Source organism: Anomalospiza imberbis, chromosome 4 (assembly GCF_031753505.1).
Source record: "Anomalospiza imberbis isolate Cuckoo-Finch-1a 21T00152 chromosome 4, ASM3175350v1, whole genome shotgun sequence".
Classification (NCBI taxonomy): domain Eukaryota; kingdom Metazoa; phylum Chordata; class Aves; order Passeriformes; family Viduidae; genus Anomalospiza; species Anomalospiza imberbis.
The window spans coordinates 44,956,569-44,977,939 of record NC_089684.1 but is presented as its reverse complement, the minus strand read 5'-3'; the positions used below and the strand labels follow the sequence as shown (position 1 = coordinate 44,977,939).

General features: G+C 46.6%; 1 protein-coding gene across 1 annotated transcript in view; it reads right to left on the bottom strand.

The window, feature by feature from the left end:
* Positions 1-21,371, bottom strand: part of FRAS1 (Fraser extracellular matrix complex subunit 1) — a 105,157-nt gene that overhangs the window by 41,098 nt on the left and 42,688 nt on the right. The window contains exons 11-21 of the mRNA XM_068189207.1: positions 21,013-21,160; positions 19,044-19,187; positions 18,609-18,743; positions 13,732-13,875; positions 12,257-12,397; positions 11,698-11,838; positions 10,761-10,934; positions 9,103-9,243; positions 7,693-7,836; positions 1,863-2,015; positions 124-270 (exon numbers count right to left, since the gene is read on the bottom strand). Coding sequence (XP_068045308.1) covers positions 124-270; positions 1,863-2,015; positions 7,693-7,836; positions 9,103-9,243; positions 10,761-10,934; positions 11,698-11,838; positions 12,257-12,397; positions 13,732-13,875; positions 18,609-18,743; positions 19,044-19,187; positions 21,013-21,160 — 1,612 coding nt within the window. The remainder of the gene's footprint in view (positions 1-123; positions 271-1,862; positions 2,016-7,692; positions 7,837-9,102; positions 9,244-10,760; positions 10,935-11,697; positions 11,839-12,256; positions 12,398-13,731; positions 13,876-18,608; positions 18,744-19,043; positions 19,188-21,012; positions 21,161-21,371) is intronic.

Here is a 21,371-nt window from a genome sequence, read left to right as displayed (position 1 = left end):
CACGTTTCTAGGCACTTGAAACCTTTCTTTTCCAGGCAACAGCCACAGTGAGCAAAGGAACAAGAAAAGACAGGTTGGTAACAGCACTGTGGAAGTAGAGGAGGCTGGGGGAGAGGCACTCACGTCTGCAGATCTGCCTGTCATCCCTGTAGTATCCCAGGGAGCAGAGCGGAGCACACGCGCCCGTGTGGGACAGAACCAGGCTGGCCTTGCAGGAGGAGCAGGACAAGGGACCCTCGCCAGTGCAGCTTTTACAGGAAGGGTGGCACCCTGCAGGGACAGCAAAAAACAGGGCTTCTGTTCAAGGAAAAGCAGGTCTCAGGGCAAGTTTCACAGGCTTCAGCAGAAGCACTCTCAGAGACTGAGAGCAGGGATGGTGAGCACCAAAAGTTCCTGCCAAGTCTAAGCCCACAGTGGTACACAGTGCCTCCCGCCCAAGAAAGGATCCTCTCCTTTCTTTCTCCTTTTACCCTCTTCTCTTCAGCCTTCCCTTCTTAAGAAAAATGCTTGCAGGATTTGGCCAGGACCTGTCTAACAGAGAAGAGTGAAAAAAGGGCCTGCACATACCTCCCTCTCATGCTTTCTCCCAGCTAGCTTCAGATTAGATCCTCTTTGTCTATGCAGGAACCATCTAGTGCTTTTCTAACAGCTCCACGCTTCCCTCAAGATTCTCATCCATCCCTTCAGCAGGAATTGCACTGATGGACACCAGACTATCTCCACACACCCTCTCCCCATTTCCCTCATGACTTTTCAGGCTCATTTCTTAGTCTGACCAAAGAGATTTAAAATATCCCAGGGGCTGAGGCCAATGTACCCTATTACTTTCTCCAGAGAGGTTACATACAAAATGATTAGTCTGTTTTACTTCTTGACAGGCCTTTACCTAAAGATTGATGCCATCATTACACCTATCATGATAGGTGGAAAATTAATCATGAGTGAGAGTGGGCAAAGGAATCAGAAGCAACCACACTGAGCTGGGCTGGGGATCTTAAAAGGCAGAACAAAACGTCCTACAGGCTTTGACAAAGTCAGAAAAATGCACAACTCCTTTTAAATCAAACCTTTAAAAAGGGAAGAAATCTTATCCCTAGGCTTTCATTTCCAGGAAGGTAAAACCTCTCTGTCTCTCTCAGGGGCCTTTCCAATCAAGTGACACAGAGTATGTTTCATAGCTCTGAGATCTCATATGTCAAAAACAGGTAAACAAACACACAGCTCCCAGAATGGTGGAGAGAAGCTTTGAAATATTACCCACCCTAAACTAGATTAGGAAATGCCACTTCCTGCAAAAGGAGCATCTACATTGTGCTCAATTTCTGGTCTTGGTTCCTTTCTCTAAAACTAAAGTGAAATACCCATTGCTCAGCTTTGAGCTTTACCATGTCTCTGTCAGGCACAGAACAAGAAAAGGAACCTGGTTCCTTCTAAGAGCCCAGGGAGTAGAAAGCAGCTCAGACAATGACTGGAATGTGAAACCACATCAACAACAAAAAGTGGAGGACATGCAGGGACACATTAGAAAATAAAATGTGGCCCGTGTGCTGCATCCATGGCACCAGCCTAAAAAGCTGAATTGGCTTTCTGTTTTGGGAGCTGCTACAAGCCATCACCTTCTGGGCCATTATTGCAGCAACACAAGCCTCAGTAACAGACCTTAGTAAGGGTGATGTTCCACCTCAGGCTGCAGAACATCGTAAGAAACTCCTACCAGCATGAAAAAAAAAAAAAACTGCCCCAGTGCAGCATCCTGCCAGGTGAACAGCTTCTCTCCTGGGCAGGAACCACTTCGTGGAAGTTGTCACAAGGGTGCAGGCAGCTCTTTGCAGCTCCCCGAGGTGTCTGCAGGAGGCACTCACGTTTGCAGGTGCCGTGCTGGGCGTAGTGTCCCGGCGGGCAGTCCGGCAGGCAGCGATCCCCCAGGAGCAGGTGCCGGGCGTGCTGGCACTTCAGGCACACGCTGCCGCTGTCCCGCAGGTTGGCCACGCACTGCTGGCACAGGGGGTGGCAGTCTAGAGGCAACAAGGGACACTGAGCACAGAGGGACAGCACAGAGCCTAGCTGAGAACTGCAGGAGGGCAGTAGGGATGGAATTTTGAGAGCAAATCCCGCTACCCGAAACTCCCGCCTCCCCCTCATCTTGTGCTCTTCCTGAGCACCACAACGTTTTCACTTTCCCTCTGCATCTCTCCTGCCCCATTCAAGCATCCTCTTTGCCACCCTTAAGTGAGCTTGAGAAAGCTTTGCACAAAGCCAGCTCAAAGCCCTTTGCTTCCCAAGACCTTTCTCTGACTTTGAGTGCCTCTGCCTACAGGTTCCTCTTTAGCTCCGCCGGAGGCCTCAGGCACCCACCTCCCTCTGCTCCCACCACGGCAAAACGAGGAGCAGAACCTGTACAGCTGTATGACCTCCTGTAGTTCTGGCTGCTCACATTTTCCCATGCAAACGAGACATCCATACCCTGAAACAGTCACAGCAGCCCTCAAAGCCAGGCCAAGAGTGGCATTAGAGTGCCTCAAAACCTTTAATTTTTTCCATTTTTCCCCAGCAGGACACAAGCTTGCGTCTCCTGACCTCTACCTGAACTTAAATGCTTCACAAGGTTTGACAACAAGCCTTTTGTGTGCACAAAGGTGCAGTGTAAGGCAACCTGGAAGCCAAATTAATCCTCATTATGGTAATCGAGAAAATTATAAAGGAAATGATGACTGTCTTGAAAGATATGTAACAATGAGGCTTGATTTGTCAGATTTCTGCTGCAGGTTCACCTTTCAGTCTTTTGTCTCCTGTGACAGCATTACTAGAGGTTGTCAGGCAATCTAGATTTACAAGCTGAACACAGGCTCACATGGAAGCCTGGTGGAGTTCTGCATCCATAGCTGCAGGAGCCTGGCCCCAGCTGACATCTCCTGCATGTCACACACAGGTGATTCTCACCCCACACTGCTGCAGAAGGCCAGAAGCAGCTCAGAAATTGATCCAGTCCTCACTGCAGGCAGGGATCCAAGCTTCTTACAGAGCTGCCTCCTTCACCTCCTGCTTTTGCAGGGTATAGAACCCATTGAGTTTGTGCCCCATGCGCTCAGCCTTGGAGCCGGGAAATGACCAGCCAGAGTTGGGGTACAGAGGTGGAGTTCTTGAAGCCAGAAAGGATCACATGCAGCCCACCTTATGGAGCAAGGATATGAGATCATCCCAAAGGCCCTGAGTACTTGTGATTTGTATGGGCTGGAGGTGGGGTGACGAGTTTTATGTATTTATAACCAATAAAATAAACATAAATCCAAACAGTTTTTTGTACTTCCACATTTACCTGGTAATATGTTGACTCTCCTTACTGCTAAAATAATACTCCTCCAGGTAAATCTCTTGCTGGAGCCACTGGTCTCTAATAAAGAGCTTTGGCAGGGTATAATAAGTAACAAATCTGCTCAAAAGGTTTCATAAACAGAGCATAAAAGGGAGGCTGAGAAAATGTAGGGTATCCACACAGTCAGTCTCTGCAGCAGAAAACCTAGATTCTCCCAAACTAACATTTAAAAATCCAAGTATCTTCAAAACTCAGTGCTGCTGCAGCAGAGTTTGCTCTTCACAAGCCTCTATTTTCGCTCCTTCGAGTGGAAAGAGTTTTCTCAGTTACTGTTTTAGGATGAATCAGCCCCATCACTCCCTTGTTCCTTTGCAAGCCTGGAGATCAAAGCACACACAACACCAACAAAAAACCCAGGGCTGCCGCTCATGGTGAATTTCAGGGACATTGGGGAGCGAGTGAGAGAGCGAGGGAAGAACTGAAGGGCTTTGTTTAGGGAGAGATTATTTCACTTTTTCACAGCAGGCTCCCTTTGAAGCCAGTTCTAACAGAAGGGGGATGTTTTCTTTGTGCTTCTCAGTCACACCCCCCAGCCCTATTTGTTTCCTGCTTCTGCCTTCTCCCTGTCATCCTGCCTCCAGTTCAGCCAGTGGGCACAGCCTGTGGGATTTGGGTTTTCTGGAGCCTTCACATCCCCAGCTGGCTGCAGGTCAGTACCACACAAGTTAGTTAATTCCCTTAGACCCCTTCCAGTATGCAAACTGCATTCTTAGGAATTCTGCCACCACTCTGCTTGTAGTCCCAATGCCTCCCTCCTCATCTTTCTGAGACTGCTGACTTTACTCCCACTCTCCAAGCAAAATGTTCTCCTGCTCCCCTTCCAGCAGGCTCTGATTTCCTCCTTCTTCACCTCTATGCAAAAATAACGCCCATCACCTTCCCTATCACTGATCTTCCTATAAAGCTGCTTCCATTGCAAAGTGGAACAGAAATACTTACATGGATTTCCAGAGTTACTTGACTTCTACAGCCTATAAGCTTTCTCTTAGCAAATAAAGCAAGAAAACGGTACCCTTCCTATACAGAAATTATATGTTACAGATTGTTCTAAGATAAAAGAGGCTGTTGGGGAGACAAAACCATCTCTGAAGTGTTTGTGAATGCTCACAGAGGAAACCAGTGGCATTTCTGCCTCTCAGCACCACCACTTGCTAAGCATGTATTGTTTAAACACATCACCCCTCCTAGGGGCTCTCCAGGAAAGTATTTCCTGATGCAAGTGTTGTGCTGTGCTCTAAGGTGAGACCTGAGGTTTACAACAGAGCATGACTTAAAATCAGCACTGAGAACACCACACTCTTTATCGCACCTCAACGTGCAAAAAAGTCTCTGGTCTTACAGGAATTCCAGAAAGCAAGTCAGTGTGGTTGGTTTAAAAGGCTATGCAACACTGACCAAGACTTTTGGCTTGTTTTGGTTGTTGGAATGTTTTTCTTGTCTCTCTTTTTCAAGACCTGAGAGGGAACCTGTCACTGAAACAAGCCAAGTGAATTTCTGGTGAAGTGCAACCACGTTTGCAGGGATCTGCCTGCTCGGTGAGAGCTTCCCTAGGCAGTGTGAGGTGGGAGATCCAGCTGGAAGGTCCCTGGCACAAAGGAGCCCAGACCAAAGCAGGGAAAGGATTTTCCCTCCTCTGGCAGCTCAGCTGCTGGTCCTGTAGGAGGCTGCACACCTGCGAGTGAGTGGAGCTAAGCCCCTCTTGCTCCAGCTCTTCATGATGATATAAATGTCTCTCTAAACAGACAGCAATAGCTCATTAATTTTACAAGGAACTGAGTATATTTCTTGTTGTCAGAGTGTCCCTTCTGGAATTTTAAGAGCAAGGCAGCAAAGCTTGTTACAGGCCCCCTCCTGAGCGAGCTCTTCTGGTTTAGCTTTGAACATTTTCCCAATTGCACACAGCCTAAGAAAGCAAGGGCCTGTGGAACACAGGGATTGGGAGATCCCTTGCAGCTGGAGTTAAGACCAGACTACAGGGGATTCTCTATCAGTTGGTGCTCACAGTTTCCTTCCACACCAACCCCTCTGCATTTGTCCAACTGCCCTTCCATGTGGTCAGGAAAAGATCAACAGAGAAGCTTCCAGATCAACAGGGAAACCTCAAATCAGAAAAGCGAGGGCAGGACAAGGCTTTCAGCAGTGGTTGGGGTTTTTAGAGTGGTGATTGCAAAGTTTCCCGAAGCTGAAGCTGAGCTGGACAAGAGGGAGAGGGAAATCACAGTGTTTTCAAACTGTGAAAACAAACCCCACAGAAGCTGTGAGATCCAACAGGGGATGGCTCAAGTCTCAAGCACATTCCTGTACATTTGGACTATAAAATAAAACTAATCAATTGAGCACTCTCAGGGAAGAATTAGCACAAATTCTGCGTGCCCAAAACAGAGCCCAGAGACTCATTGATTTTGTGAAAGTTGAGGACATTTTATCTTTCTTCTGCTTAAATGTGAAATGCTTATTTGATTAACTGCTGAAAACAAGACCTTTTTTTTTCCCTATTAACAAGGCAAATGTTCCAATGTTCATTCAGGTAACATGCACAATAACATCATTAATTCCCAGGCAATGGTTTGGAGTGACAGTTGCTTTTCTCCAGCCTCTGTGAAAGATTTCCCCCTCCAGGTCCATAAAGTATGGCAGGTGACTGTGATGCACACACAGCAGGCACTGTAAACCATAACACAATTCTGCCTGCAGGGTCGGGAATTAAAGACAAATGGGAAGATAATTGTAAAAATATATTGCTTTGGGAGGTGAAGGAAAAAGCTTTGTTAGATTCTGATGCAAATCATATCTTATGAGACTGTCAGAAGTTTTAATGTTCTCTTTTATGGGACAGCTGCTCTTTAACTGATAATTAATAACTTGCAAGGGCAAATTCAGCATTTCAATCAGAGCTGAATGAGAAGAATGAGTGAAACTTAACAACCTGGATGTGGAGGTCTTTACCTCCAGGAGAACTGGCCACAAACATGCTTTGCATAAACACCACACATAAATTTGGCACAAAGAGCAACACGCTTCAGACTGCAGATCTGGGGCCAAAGCACAACTTTTTTTGTCAAGGTGAAAAACCTCAGTTATGTTCCTCTGCAAGACTTCTAACAGCTTCAGTGGGACTAAGAAACATCTGGACACTGAGGGTTCCCATGCCACAGAGAATGCCCTCCACACTACTTCCAGTTCCTCTGACATCTCCCTGATCACTGGGATTTGGGAGCAGGAGAACTGGTCCGTGACACCAAACAAAGGAATAATTAAAGAATAAACCCTCCTCAGAAAGAGTCCTGACTGGTTATAAATGGTACTAAGGTTTTCCCAACACAATTCACAGGGGAAGGCCACTTTTCCCTGGCACTTCTTCCACAGGAAGCACAATGCAAATTAATGGGGAAGAAAGGTGGAAGAAATACAGGGTGCAGAGCTCTGACGTGCCAGGACATTACTAAGTACCACTGCATCCCCTGAAATTGTACAGGACAGAGACACCTCTTTACACTGAAATGCTGAATTATTTCCAGTTTGTACTTATCTGACTCTGTCTTGATTCCCCAACCCGAATTCCTAAGGAGCTGTACAGTACTTTCAGGATATTTTCCTACTCTTCACACACTTTCTTTCCCTGCTCTTTTTGTCTCTGCAGACAAAACAATCACTGTTATTTAAAAGGGTGATGAAGAAATGCTTCATAGAATTAAGCTGTGGAGAGCAAAGAAACAAGTCTTTCATTAAAAAGCATCCAGGACATAGATGTTTAGCAAAGAGAAGGCTCTGTGAAGGGAAATCATATTAAACTGAGAACAATAGCCTCTCGATGGATATATTTATTACTTCTAATGCATTTTTCCCTTTTCTTAGGATTCCTTATCTCATTTGGAACTGTTCAGCCTGGATTAAGCCTCACACACCGTAGCTTTTTTTGATAAAGAAAAAAAATGGCTTGATAAAGCTCAGAAATAGTTGGAGCAGTTCCCAGGATATGTTTATACGTGTCTGTGTGACGGATTAAAAGCGATTTTTCTTTTTAAACAGATAAATGCAATCAGTGGTTTCAGATGATGGGCTTAAGTGCAGGCACTGAGCACCCACACAGCATAACCCCCCCCATCCAGAAATCCTATTACCTCCCAAAAATGCACACAGCAACGCTTGCTGTGCCAGCTTTTCTTTAGGGCCCCATAAAACTACTTCTTTGGATCCCAAATTCTAACCTAGCTCCTTTTCCTGAAGCTCTGAGCAGGACCCAAGCAGCTTTCCTGGCAGTGTGAAGCAGCAGTTCAATGGCACAGACAGCTCATCCCCCAGCAGCTCCCCTTACTCACCCACACAGTAGCCCACCAGGTCGAGGTACTGCTCCTCCTTGCAGCCTGTCCTGCACTTCCCACCATCCAGAGTGGCATGGGGGTGGCAGGTTGAGCATTCCCAAGCAGAGGGGCCATGGCATGTCTTGCAGGATGGATGACAGGCTGAGGGAGAAAATCAACACTCCTGGTTATCCTCCTGGTGCACTCTCTCCCCTCCCTTCCCAAAAATCCAGCTCCCACCATCATCTCCTCCTACAAAACATGGGCAGAAGAGGTCTAATGGCACCAGGGACTGCGGGGTTGTGGTTTGGAAGGCACTTACATCCTCGTTTTGAATAAAAAAATGAGGAATGGGTTGCCAGTTTAAGAAATGCGATTTGTTCCCTGCATTAATCAAGGTATAGATCTAGACACAATATAAAAGAGAGAGAGAGAGATTTGCCATTATTCCTCCCTCCAGCATATGCTTGTGCATATAAAAAACCAGAGTGCGATGCACAGGGGAGATAAATTAAACTTCTCTTGGGACTGTATGAACATCATTGTGGAGCTTGATATGCATGAGAGGAAAACTGGGGAATGGTTTCTCCAGCAAGCCCTCCCAAACTGAAACCTCTGAAGCAGGAATGCCCTGCCAGCTCATTAGCCACTTCTGTCTGCCAAAACTCAACAAAGACATGGCAGAGAAAGTGGCTTAAGAGCGCTCAAAAATATTTCATGGGCTGCTTTGGTATCCTTCCAGCTTTAATGACAGATGTCAGATTCCCATGCTACAGATCTAAGGGAGATAAAAATACTATGGCTACCAATCAGTAAAAAATTCTTAAAACCTACTTTCAAAGCTCTTCAGGAATAAAAGGACACAGCTTGCAAGATGCCACTTTCCTGACACTGAAATTTTGTTTCTAAGGCATTTTTATAAGCCTGAAACCGCGGTAAAGCAGCACTCAGCAGTTACCTCAGCTCTAAGGTGGCAGTGCACATCTCAGAACTGATGAATCTTTACAATGGCTTGCCAAATAAATCTATTTATAGAGTTGTTCCTTGGTTGAATAAATTGAATAAATAGAGCAATGGACTTCTTAGGAAAGGTTTTTCTCTCTAAATCTGAGGCTTTTCCTAATAAAAGCATTTTATTTCTCAGCATTGTCCATTAAAGAGTTTTTTTCCACAGCACACAAGCTAGGAACACCATCCTGAAATCAAGCACAGAATATCTTCAGCAAAACTGAGTGTAATTTATGATTCCAAGTGCACATCTCTCTCCCATTAGGAGGAGATTCCATTCCCTGAAATTGGACTATCCTGTTCTCCCCTGATCATACCTAAACAGCTTCATAGAAATCAGACAGCATCTCTAACTACACCGAGAAATGCAGCCCAGGGCATGGAATGAGACGCAGCAGGGCAAGCTGCAGGTGCACTCACGGGAGCAGTGGTCCCTGTGGCTGAACAGCCCCTCAGGACACGAGGGGAGGCACCTGCCCTCCAGCAGCACGTGAGGAGCCGGGCAAGCCGTGCAGTCCCGGGAAGAATTCCCCACGCAGCCTGCACAGGAGGAGTGGCACTCTGCAGCAAAGGGGAAAACAACAACACACAGAAAGCCACATTAATTCTGGCTTATTTCACTCCTTACTGCCTCAAAACGTGGCCAGATTGCTTTCTTCCCAAGGATGACAGGAAGGTATTTTTCCTTTAGAGGATCCTCTGCTTGTGAGAGGCAGGAAGGAGTGCAAAGTAGAGAGCAGTTCCTGAAGATAAGGAGCAAGCAGAGACAGCGGCATATTTAATATTTCTTTGCACCCACGCAGTTCATTACTGAAATGCAAAGCTGCCCAGCACCATGTGATGTTCTTGTCCTCCCTGGAAGAGCTCTGGGGTTCTGCAAACTTACCAGCTGCTGAAGTCACCTTCTGTTATCACCCTGCAGTAACTCCAGGCAGGGTTTCTTACCACTGCACAGTTATCATCATCCATTCTGGAGCAAACACCCACAGAGGTGGACTGGCCACCTGAAATGAACGCTCATCACAAGGATGGCCCAGCAAGAAGGAGGAGTGCAGTTAAAAATGGCACTTCTTTACTGGCACTGGCCCTAAACCAAACCATCTTCAGCTAAGCCATCTGATTAAATAAACACAAACTCACTAGCCAAAAACCTCATACTTATTAGAGTGGCTGGAGGCCACAGGTTCCACTGTGTGAGTTGAATGCAGACCTCTGGACTCTGGGGAGATAAGACACAGGGCTGGACAGAGGAAACGGAATGAAATAAAGTAATTTATACAACTACACATAGCTGGCAGCCAGGGAGATTTTTAAGGTCCCTTCCAACCCAGGCCATTCTATGACTCTACAAAACCAGCATTTTGCCCTACATAAGAACGTGCTTCTGTTCTGCACAATGTTGTGGGTTTGTTTTTCAAAGCACTGACTATAAAATAAAAATAACTGGATTTTAAATTATGTCCACTTTTAAAAGATTTTTTTTTCCCAACAGGAAGAAATAGTCACCAGTAGTGTGGTTAATATTGTTATTACTACTACTTTACTTCAGCCACCATCTCTCTGATTGGTGGGAAACCACATATATTCAAACATCACAGTGCCCACTCTTCCAAACTCTAGCCTTCATGGAAATGCTTCCTAGTTGGTATTTTAGGAGCAGGGATGGCAGGTGTGCTGCAGGGCATGTAGGAGAAGAGCTTTCTCAAAAGAAAAGACTGCTGTGGGATGTCTTGACCTGCTCCAAGGGCTAAGAAGGAGAAAGCTCAGTCTTTTTTGAAAAGGATTTAAGGTTGACCCTGCTTCAAAGTAAGCCAGTGCTAAAAATCACATACTCAGCTTCAATGGAAAGGGGCTGAGCTTGAACACAGGCATTTAAAAACAAAGTACCTGAGTCTTTCAGTCACGAGTCTTATGTAGATTACATTTTCCCTCAAAAGCACTAGGATATGCCATTTTGAAAGTTACAAAGTTTAAACACTCATGGCAGTCACGAGGCAAGCACAAGGCTGCACAAATCAAATGTGGTACAATCTCCCCCCAGACACCCAAAACCCAGGGCTCTGAACAGCTCTTCTCACCTCTGCAGACTCCTGTGCTGTCCACATGGAAATGGGATGGGCAGAAGGGGAGGCAAAGGCCATGGAGAGCTCCTTCCCCAGGCGGGTGAGGCTGCAGGACATCCTCAGGCGCCTGGCACCGCAGGCACTGTGTGGCCCCTGGGCCAGCACAGGAGCGGCAGGACGGGTGGCAACCTGGGCACAGGGGGAGAGAGCCATCAGAGCCACAGCTTTCCCAGGGAGAAGGACAAAGGACAGCTTTCTAGAGATCCAACAAACAAGGCCCAACAGCATCTGGTCCTGCTCTCTACAACAGAACAGGGATTTCAGAAAAATTATTTGACATCATTCCCCCACCCCCAAGGAGCGGCTCTTTTCCCGAGTAAAGCTGGTGAACAAATATAAAACTGCAGCCCTGTGCCACACGCAGCCAATTCTCCTTTAATTTCTGGAACTGCAACAGTGAGCTCAATCTCATTAGGAGGGACAGCAAGAAATGACAGAAGAAAAGCCCTTTGTGTGAAGGGCTCGCACAAAGCAGAAATTCACCTTTCCAATTTTCGCTTTTCCCACTGCTGCAAAGATGACCTCAGTCTTTGCAAATCTGCCAGATGTGTGTGGAATTTCATACCATGCATATGTGGAATTTCATGCAAGGTATATGTGGAATTTCATACCAGGTGTATGTGGAATTTCACCCACCTCTTAACTAGTGCTGAGAAAAACCTGGGAGCAGTGTACATTTATTTCAGCAGTGTGCACAGAGAAGAAAAAAAGCCCCAGACGTCACTAAATCCTGGAGGTGTGAAAGTATATGGGAAACTTCACTTCTTCTCAAAGCAGAAAACAATCAGCAGGAAAGGCAGGAATTAAGCATTGACTGGTTCAGCATAGGATAAAGGAAAAACAAAACCTGGTTTACAGCAGCTGGGGAACTTATCCCAAGTATGGAGCTTACCATTGCAGATGTTGTGATCCTGGTAAAAGCCCTCTCCACAGTTCTCCAGGCACTGGCCCTGGCGCAGTGCCAGAGGGAAGGAACAGGAGGTGCAGTGAGTGGCTAGAGGTCCCTCGCACGTGGAGCATGAAGCGTGACAAGCTGATAGAGAAACAGAGCACACAGAGCTGAACCATCCCATTTTTACTCCTTCAGAGTGGTGTTGCTGACTACAGCCTTCTCCAGCTGTAGAAAACTCCCAGCTGGAATGAGACTCAGCTAGGTGAACTAATGAGTGCAGAAGTGCCCATGTATTAATAAGTACTACCAGTAATAACTCCCGCTCACACAATGTTTTGAATGTGTATCTCAGCATGTTTGGCAAGGAAAAGAGGTTATTTGAAACAATCCATCACAAGTGAACCAAAGAACACATCAACAACAACAACAAAAAAATCCCTGTTCCCCCTCCCATTTCTATGCTCTCAAAACTCCCTCCCCACATCTGGAGAAGAGCAGACAACACGAGGAAGGTGCCCTGAGAGCCTAGGAAAGGGTCATGCAAAAACACCTCTCTTACCTGTGCACCTTCCACTGCCGCTCGAGAAATGTCCGTGTGGGCACTGAGGGAGGCACTTCCCCTCGTGCAGCAGCTTCCCTGCAGCACAGCTCACACACCTGGCTGCCTCTGGGGAGCACCTCTCACAGAACTGACCACAAGCTGCCATGAGAACAGCTCATTAATGACAGGCACTCAATTAGGGAAGAACAGCAGAGCCATCAACCTCTCCCCTTGAATGGAAGCCACCCCATAAGTTTTTACAGGCAGTGTACAGCAAGCAGCAGTTACAAGACTGTTCAGGAAGGAAGAGGGGAAAAGGTGATTTCAAAAAATGGTAATTTCCCCCCTCCCCCTTTTCTTCTAAGTGGGAAAATGCAGCTAAAATCAAGCATGATAATTTTTCTTATCAATTCGGGTAGTCCATATTATCCCAGGCAATCAGCTCTGAACGGAACTGAACTGTTGTCCAAGAGCACCATGGAACTATGGCTTCCCTAAGGCAATATGCTGCTGGATATTTAGAAGAGTCAAGCATTTTGCTTAACCAATTTTTGTTTCTATTCACTAGACAAAGCAGCTCTCCAGCTGGGTATCAAAATGCATGGGTTTTGCTAGAAGGTGAAAGGTCTGACTCTCAGAGGTTTCAAGGAGCAGCTATGGGGTTTCAAGAAACCACTGGCAGTAAAATCCAAACTTAAGTTAAATTTCCTTTTCAGCTTAAATTATTTTCAGCTATCCAATTTCAAGCCTGCACACTTAAAACACAGGTGAATAAAGCTGCCTGGTACAGACACTGACCAACATGAAGAGGAATGTGGGCATCCGGTATAAGCACAAATAGCAACAATTTTGCCACCAGGTTCTAGCTTTTAAGCTCTCTCTAGCGAGCTGTGGCCCAGACACACCTGTGTGAGCCACACACCTGAAGCCTAACAAGCCCTGACTGACCATGGAGAGTCCTCCCAAGCAGCTAGAGGTGGCTGCCAACAGCAATCCACGTTAGACTGGAATGCATGTGGTAAATGTGAGATTCCTTATTTGAGATTTTTTTTCCCTCTTCAGGATCTGTTTGACTTAGGTCTTTTAATTCCCTCTAGCCACCTCTTCTCCCTTTTTGCCAGCAAACCTTCCCAGTTCCCAAGGCACATCTGCTGTGCAGGTATTATAATACCGTGATGCTGAATTATAATTAAATTTATAGAAACCTGCTGGCAAAGGCCATTTTTCTTTCCGCAGACAAATGGATTTGTCAAGCCCTCAGAAACAGCCCAGCTTTTCAAGCTGCTCGGCGAGGAAAAACCCGTCAAACCTTTCAGCATCTGATTAGTGTAAATGAATTAATAATCTCACAAACAAACAGCAGCTTCCCTCATCCCCTCTGAATGCTCAGGGTGCAGCTGGCTTGTCAGACATGAATAAACTCCCAGCTGCTGCACGGCGAAATGAAATATTGATTCCTGCTTGTGCAGAGCATCCCTCTCACAGGTATTTACCAGTGCAGACGCCATCCCTTGGGTAGAACCCCTGGCCACAGCTGGCCAGGCAGAGCCCAGCTTGGAGCACGTGTGATGGGTCCTTGCAGGACAGGCAGTGGTTCTCAGCAGCTCCCCAGCACGAGGAGCAGGACTCGTGACAGGCTGCAGGGGAGAAAAGTGTAGGATTAGCCATCAAGCCGCTTCCAACCAGCTCTGATCTCGACAGCAAAGGGCCTGCACCACTGCACTTCTTCGCAGGTTTGCTCAGGCTTTCACTGCTACAGAAGATGAAAAATAACAAACACAACCCGCTGCTGCTCTTAGGTTGCAATCTTTCATCCAAGCCATCCGGGCAGGACAACTTCCAGCTGTGTTTTGCATGTGGAATGTGGCAGCAGCACAGACCAGAGCAGTTACTGTAGCTGTTATCAGCCCAGGAGGAGTGTTGGGAACACTGTAAAGTCCCTGGAGCACAAAGGGAAATAGGAAGAAATCCCATCACAGGCTACTTAAAACCCAGATCCCCAGGGTGGCTGCTGACAGTAACCCAGCTTCAGGCACAAACACAGAACTGTGCTGCAGGGCTGCAGAATGAAAAACAAGCCAGGCTGCTTCTAGAAACAACAACTCCTGTCCTTCCAGGTGCAGAAGGAACTGACTTATCAGGAATCCTCACATGTTCAGCCTGAGAAATTCCTGGGAAAAATATGGGACACAGACTCCTATCAAATCCTGTGCAACCAGTGTCGCAGGAAGGGTGCAAATTACAGTTCTTGCAGCTGTCAAGGTTGGTTTTTGTTTTTGTTTTGTTTGTTTTTTTTTTTTTTTTTCAATTACACCCAAATATGTTCCAAAGATGTTCTTCAATTCATTATTTCACAATAAGGCAGGTACATGCTTGTGCTCCCAGTCTGTGGCAGGTGGGAGAAAAGGGAACTTCTTGATGTTTGCCCTGCCAACACGTCTGAAGTTGCAGCCACCCAAGAAAAACTCCTCTGTGAGTAGCATCAGTGCAATGCAGGAACCTGCAGGCACAGCAGCAGCTCATCCACAGAACTGAGAGCACATTATACATGAATCATATGGCACAGAGGGGCATAACACCCCATCCCAGGGGATTTCCCTGCTGCCCAAGGCAGGGAAGAGCTATCAGCTCCTTCTCACACACGGAACTGAACACCTGGGGTTAGAACAGGGAGTGTTCAGGGGGCAAGACACAGGACATTGGAACTCATGCCCAGTACATGATCCTTGGGCATTCTGGATGCTCCTTCTCCACACTTCCACCTTGGTTTATTTTCCCTTTTTTTTTGTCTTGATTAGCTGCTTGCTCTCCCCCTTCTCACCCTCCTGCATGTTCTTTCCCTCCTCCTCTTTCCCAATCATTCCAGAATGCTGTAGCTCCTCTAGTTGCTGAACACCCCAATGTGAGGGGTGTCTCAAAAGGACCCTGCCTGGGCATCCTGTACTGGATAGGATCTTCCCCTCACAATCCCAACACAACAAACACCAACCATCCCATCCCAAGGTAGAGCTTGTGCACAGTTTCCTGCTCCAGTCAATAATTTCCCTTGCTGATAAAAAAACCTGCATCTCATTCCAGCTTGGATGATTTCTCAGGGCACGTCTACATTTGAAAGTTAACGGCAGAGTGTGAGTTCATGCTGTAAATTTCTAAGCAGTGAAATGTCCTCGCTTCACCTTCCAGACCTGACTGTGTTGCTCCTTTCTGAGCCAACTCTAACTTTCAACGTATTTTTGAAAGAGTGGGTGCCAGGACTCGGATCCTTTAATTGCAGACTTCCCACTGCACAGCTGGGACCCCTGCCTGTTCACCTGCCTCAGTATGTCAGCACATCTGAACATTCCCAGTCATTTGCAAAGTTCTCAATTCCTTCCTAGAGGTGCATCTCCTTTCCAAGAGACACTTTTCCCTGCTGGCAGCCTGACTGTTTTTAAACAGCTCCCAGTTGGCTCTTGCTGGCCCTTGGCAAAGCCCTGTGAGGGGATGAGGCCCTGGCACTGGCTGCCCAGAAAAGCTGTGGCTGCCCCATCCCTGGAAGTGTTTAAGACCAGATTGGATGGAGCTCCGAGCAACCTGGGATAGTGGAAAGTGTCCACAGCAGAGGCGTTGGAATACAACAATCTTTACAGTCTCTTCCAACTCAAACCATTTTGTGATTCCCTGATTCTGTAATTACACACCCTGACTCCAGAATCCCTGGCTCCTTCCACACTGGATCATTGCCAGGCTCAGAAGCTGCTCCTCACCCAAACAGCCAGTCACCAGCTCTACAGAAAGAACAGGGGAAAAATAGAAGCATTCCGTGAGCCACTGTCAGCTCAAACATCTTTGCATGCCGCAACCAAGTGGCTGTGTGAAAATAAATCAACAGAAGTGACTGCATGGGCAGGAAGCTGATTCCACCCCCCTGGCTATTTCCAGCTGGGATTTGTAGGGGCTCTTTTGCAGCTCACCAAACTTCTGCAAACACCTGAAACCCTCCCAGGTCTGACCACAGCAGGAGGACAATGCTAGTGGTATCCCAGTAAAAACACAGAAGGCACTGCTGGGCTTTGGGGTCCCATGGATCTGTGCCACCTCTGCCCTACACTCTTCCCTGGGAGCTGGGCAAGCTCAGCTCAGCTGTGCTCAGCCCTGGATCCTGGAGGATCCTCCACAGCCCAGGGACGGCAGGGAAAAGCAACACATAGGGAGCAGGAATCCAAGTGCTTTGCTCCAGAGAAAGCTGGGTCTGTTTAGTGTCGAGTTACACACTTCAACATTCGCATTTTGGGAGATGAAAGCAGGAACACTCCAGTTCTGCCTGGGCTTTTGAATAATCCTGAACACATAAATAATTTAGTTAGAAAAATGCAGTGAGAGCATTGAACACTGCAAGTCCTTCGAGCCCTTCCATTCTACCACACAGACATAGTTTATTTTTGCTTCTCTTTGCTTTGCCTTTGGTGAGGGAGTTCTGTTTCTACCAAGGGAGAGCCCAGCACTCTGCCTGACACAAACTCAACCATGAACTTTAAATCCACTGCTACATAACTGAACTTATTACCTTTTATTCTCAATTTTACTTTCTCTTAATGGTTTTAATTCTTCACAAAATCAAGTGGAGGGATGGGGGCATGAAACAACCCTGGTGTAGGATTCAAATAGGGCAGAGATCAAACAACTGTAATCAAAAATTCAAAAGAGATTCAATTAAACCAGCTGTTATAAAACAGGAACAAAAGGAAAGGTTAATTCACTGTGCTTTCCCACAACACAGACAACAGTGTTCCAACAAGAGGACAGAGCAAGAAACTTGGTGTTAAGTCTCTTTCAAGTCCAAAGCGAATTCCTCAAGAGGGAGTTTACTGGAACTACAGCAATTAACACAGTCTAGTTCATCCTTTCTGTGATTTTGGAACATGCTTATTGTAGATGTTAAAACCATTATGAGGAAAATCTTTTGGAGCAGTCTGAGGCCCGTCTCAACAATCTGATCAGAGATTTGCAGAAATAAAGAGGATACAAGGAAAAGAGTGAATGGCCATGAATTACGGACCGCATCTGACATGTAAGACTTTCTCCACTGGTTTGACTTTATGCAGAAAATGCAGCCAGGCAGAACTAAAGCAAATTGGTTTAATTCCCTTGAGGAAAGAGGAACAAATTTTCCCAGCAACATTCAGCCACAAGCATGCGTGACTACAAATTTGGATGGAGTGCACAGTCAGTAATCTACAAACCAGCAATAAAATGAAACATTAGCCTTTCCCTACCCCTTCAGCAGAGCATGGGCACTGCCAATTAAAACACCACGAGCAGGTGGAAAGGAAATGATAAAATAAAACCAAATGAAGTAGAAGATTATTTGATACTTAAGCCTACAAATTCTTTTGGACTGGGTCTCTCTTGTCTGTTTATACATCCACAATGGTGCCCTGGGCTGTAGCGACTGCTGGAGGACAGAGGTTTTTCAGACTTTCAAAACCTGAAACAAGTGGTCAGCTCTTTAAGGGAAACCACTTCAGAAAAGGAAGCTGGACTTACCATCTAAAGTGCTTTGCCCTGAAATGTGCCAAAAGCCCTCAGCCTGTATTTAATTCTGAGCAAGAGGGTTAGTTCCAAAGAAATTAAAGTGATGGCTCAGAAGTTAAGCGTTTGCTCCACCCCTCTGCTGAATCAGAGCTGCAGAAATAATTAGAAGCCTTCTAAAAAGGCCAACATCAAGATGAGAAAAGTGTTAATTTTAGAGAAAACAATTAAACTGCCATTATGAAAAAGCAGCTGCTTTACAGTTTGGGAAGAGTTTAAAGTATTTCAAAGGAGCAGGGGAAGATCATAAAAGCACTGTCACAGTTCCATCAAAGAGAAAGCTAGCTTTCCAATCTTACTCTCTGTCTTTCCAACCGCTAAGATAAAGGATTTAGACATATCTCAGTGTTTTACAGAATTACCAATTTACTTTGTAAAAATGCCTCCTGAGAGCAGCGAGCTCAGTGCACTTCCAGGAAGCAGGAAACTTCCCCAGAAACTATTTCCTGAGTCCTATCAACCCCTCACCCCTCCAAGCAATTTCCTGTACACCTCAAAGTACCATACGCTGAAAGGTCTGGCATGAGCAGGCACAGGCAGTCTGCACTGAAGTCAAGGAATCGCACAACAGAACTGATCCACTGAGGAACAGTCACGAATATTTCCCCAAGCAGTGATCAATGTTACCCTGTATGAATTGGTTCCTCTGTTCACTCACTCCTTCCTTTACTCTAGGGTGAACATTAACACCTATGTCAACAGCAGATGCCTCAAGAGAGAGGGTTCTCATAGCCCAGGTAAAGTTTTGCCTGCTGCTTTGCCATCACAGAGGACTGCAGCCCCTTTTGCTTTGAGGTACCTGTGCAGAGGAGCTGATCCTGGATGTAGCCCTCCCCACAGGAAGGCACACACTGCCCGTCCTTCAGCAGCAGGGGGGCCTGGCACGAGGAGCACTCAAATCCATTGGTGCAGGCTGAGCAGGTTTCATTGCAGGCTTCCAGGAGAAAGAAAAGAGAAGAAAAATCAATCCCAAATCTGTGATGCAGAAAGACACCCCCCCTCCCCTCACTCTGACAAAATGAGACGATTTTGCCTCATTTTATCTCAAGAGTTCAAGAATTTGTGTCTGCTTCCACCTGAAACCTCCCAAAGTCTCACGGTTACAACACAGCACGTGCCTGGATGCTTTTCCAGCCAAAGCCTGGCAATCTCTTTAGGATGACCCCATGGGATCCCACAGCCAAAAGTACATCATGCAGCAGAGAAGGGGGGTCTAACCCTTTGCAGAACTTACCTAAGCAGGCCCCCCCGTGCTGGTAGAAGCCCCGTTCACACATCTCCACGCAGCGCCCGTCCTGCAGCTGCTTCCTGGGGTCCCGGCAGGAGTCACAGTGATCAGAGGCCTGGGAGCAGCTCATACAGTCTGGGTGGCACTCACCTGGCACAGGGGCAACACACAGAGCAGTGTTGGCAGCCAGGAAGGAGCAAAACAAAGCAACTCCGAAACCAAAGTGAAATTCACCAGTTGTTTCCCTGGGTGGTGCAAGGTGCATTAGCTTTGGAGTGGGTTTTTACATACTAGATTATATCAAAGAGGCTAAATGTTTTATTGCTCTATTCAGTATGTGAGAAGCCATTATATAGACTCAGATTTTCAAGGCAATTGATTAAAAGGGGTATTCACTGTCCACATGGTTTCTCAGCAGTAAAAATATTAAGTCACCAGGAATCAATGGCCCAAAGCAACCTGAATTTGAGATTCCCAAAGCCAAACCCTGCAGTAAGTCACGACTCTGTGTACATGCCAGGTCAGAGCACAGCTGGCAGACTGCTCCCCCTCCAGAAAAACCGTGATGCCACAGCACCACAGAAGGACTTCCTGGCCACAGGTATGTGGAGAGATACAGAACAGAACAATTTTTCTCTAGCTACAAAAAAAGCCCCTCTGCTCCCAGCCAAGTGTTCTCAGCGAGGCCCCAGGCTGAAAGTTCTCAGTGAGAGGGAATATTTGCTGGTTTTAACATAAATACAGCAATGCCCAGGGCTTTTTGCTTTCCCCTGGCTGAAAAGAAGTGGGCTCTCTCTGCCAGCTTCCCCCCAGCAAATCTCTGAGAAGCAGCAATCAATTTTTGCTGGCTTTATGGAAGCAGATGCAGCAGGGGCTGGTGTTCTGGGCTCACAGATTGAACTGCTGCAGGCTGCACTTTGCATTTGTTTCTCATCCCCCACCACTGCAAGACAGAAAAAACACAGAGGGAAAAGAGCAGTTTTGGATAAGTTACCATTCAGTACACAAAAGTGCAGGCTTGGCTCTAGATGTCCAATTCCATGACTCCAAAGCCTGGATTTTCCAAAATGCTACCATGATGGAAGCTAAATGATCACCGTTTCAAGGATAACCAGCAGACAGAGGAAATTCTTGATAAGGAGAAGGGAGAGGTGCTGAGAATACTGTATCATCTATCCCTTCCTCAGCAGTCTGTGGAGATGCTGTTCCGTCTCAAAAATCCAGGACAATTCCATCAGAACTTTCCAAACCCTGTTTTCCTCACTTTTCTTTCTGCAGTGCTCGCATTTCCATTTGCATGCAGAAAATAACAAGCTTTAAAACCAGAAGATGGCAAATGTGCCCAGGCACTCCAGCACAATTAAACTATGAAGCTATTTTCTTTCTTACTGAGATAAAGCATTAACTGGAGCACCCTGATAAAACCAAAGTTATGTGATTGCAACAAGAACAGCTACCAAAAAGAATGAGCAACCCACAGCTAAACCCTCCCAACCACGAAATGTAAATCCAGGGGAATGACAATATGCTGGAGAAAAAGGAATTTATAGGCAAAATTACCATATAAGCCAAGGCTATGCTAGTCTTTCCAAACAATTATTAACTGGCAGCCATTCAGCCTCAGGTGAGCTTGTGGCATTAACAGTGTATGCACATTCCTTCTTCCTCCCACTCCCAAGAAATAATCAGGAGCCCATAAACTCCAAAACTCACGCTAGGATTCAGAAATAAGCAGTGGAAGAAAAAAGAAAAAAGTCTTCTAAAACACCAACCCTGAGGAGAAATTCTTATGCCAAATGAAAGCTGTCATTTAAACCAGGGGAAGTCACTGGAAGCCTCAAACTTATCTAAGAACTAAATTGTAGGGAAACGAGTTCATCAGCAACTGAAAACTGGGGACAAGATAAGATTGGTGCAGGGGGAGCGAAGGCTGCAGGGATTCCAGAAGAAGGCAAGGGCTACCCTGGCTCTTTACCTGGCTGGCAGCGTGGACAGCAGTCCCCCTTGGCCTCCCGAGGCTGGCTGCCCCGCGGGCAGGGTGGGCAGGAGCGCTGGAAGCAGGTCACCGCCGCCTCCCGGCACTCGCATTCCCGGCACAGCCCTTCTGCCCAGGTCTGCCCGTTCTGCAGGAGAAACACGGCTTCAGAAAGCTCCGGCACTGAGTGGGTTTGCCAGAGAGGAGATCTCCGGGTGAGACGGCACAGAAGAGAGACAGCAGGCATTTTAAATGCTCACAAAGCTTTTCTGCCCGTTCCTCTCTCAGAAAGGACAAAGCACCAACTGGAAAAAAAATTCACACCTCAGTGTTTTACCTCACCTGGGGCAGAGAAAGGG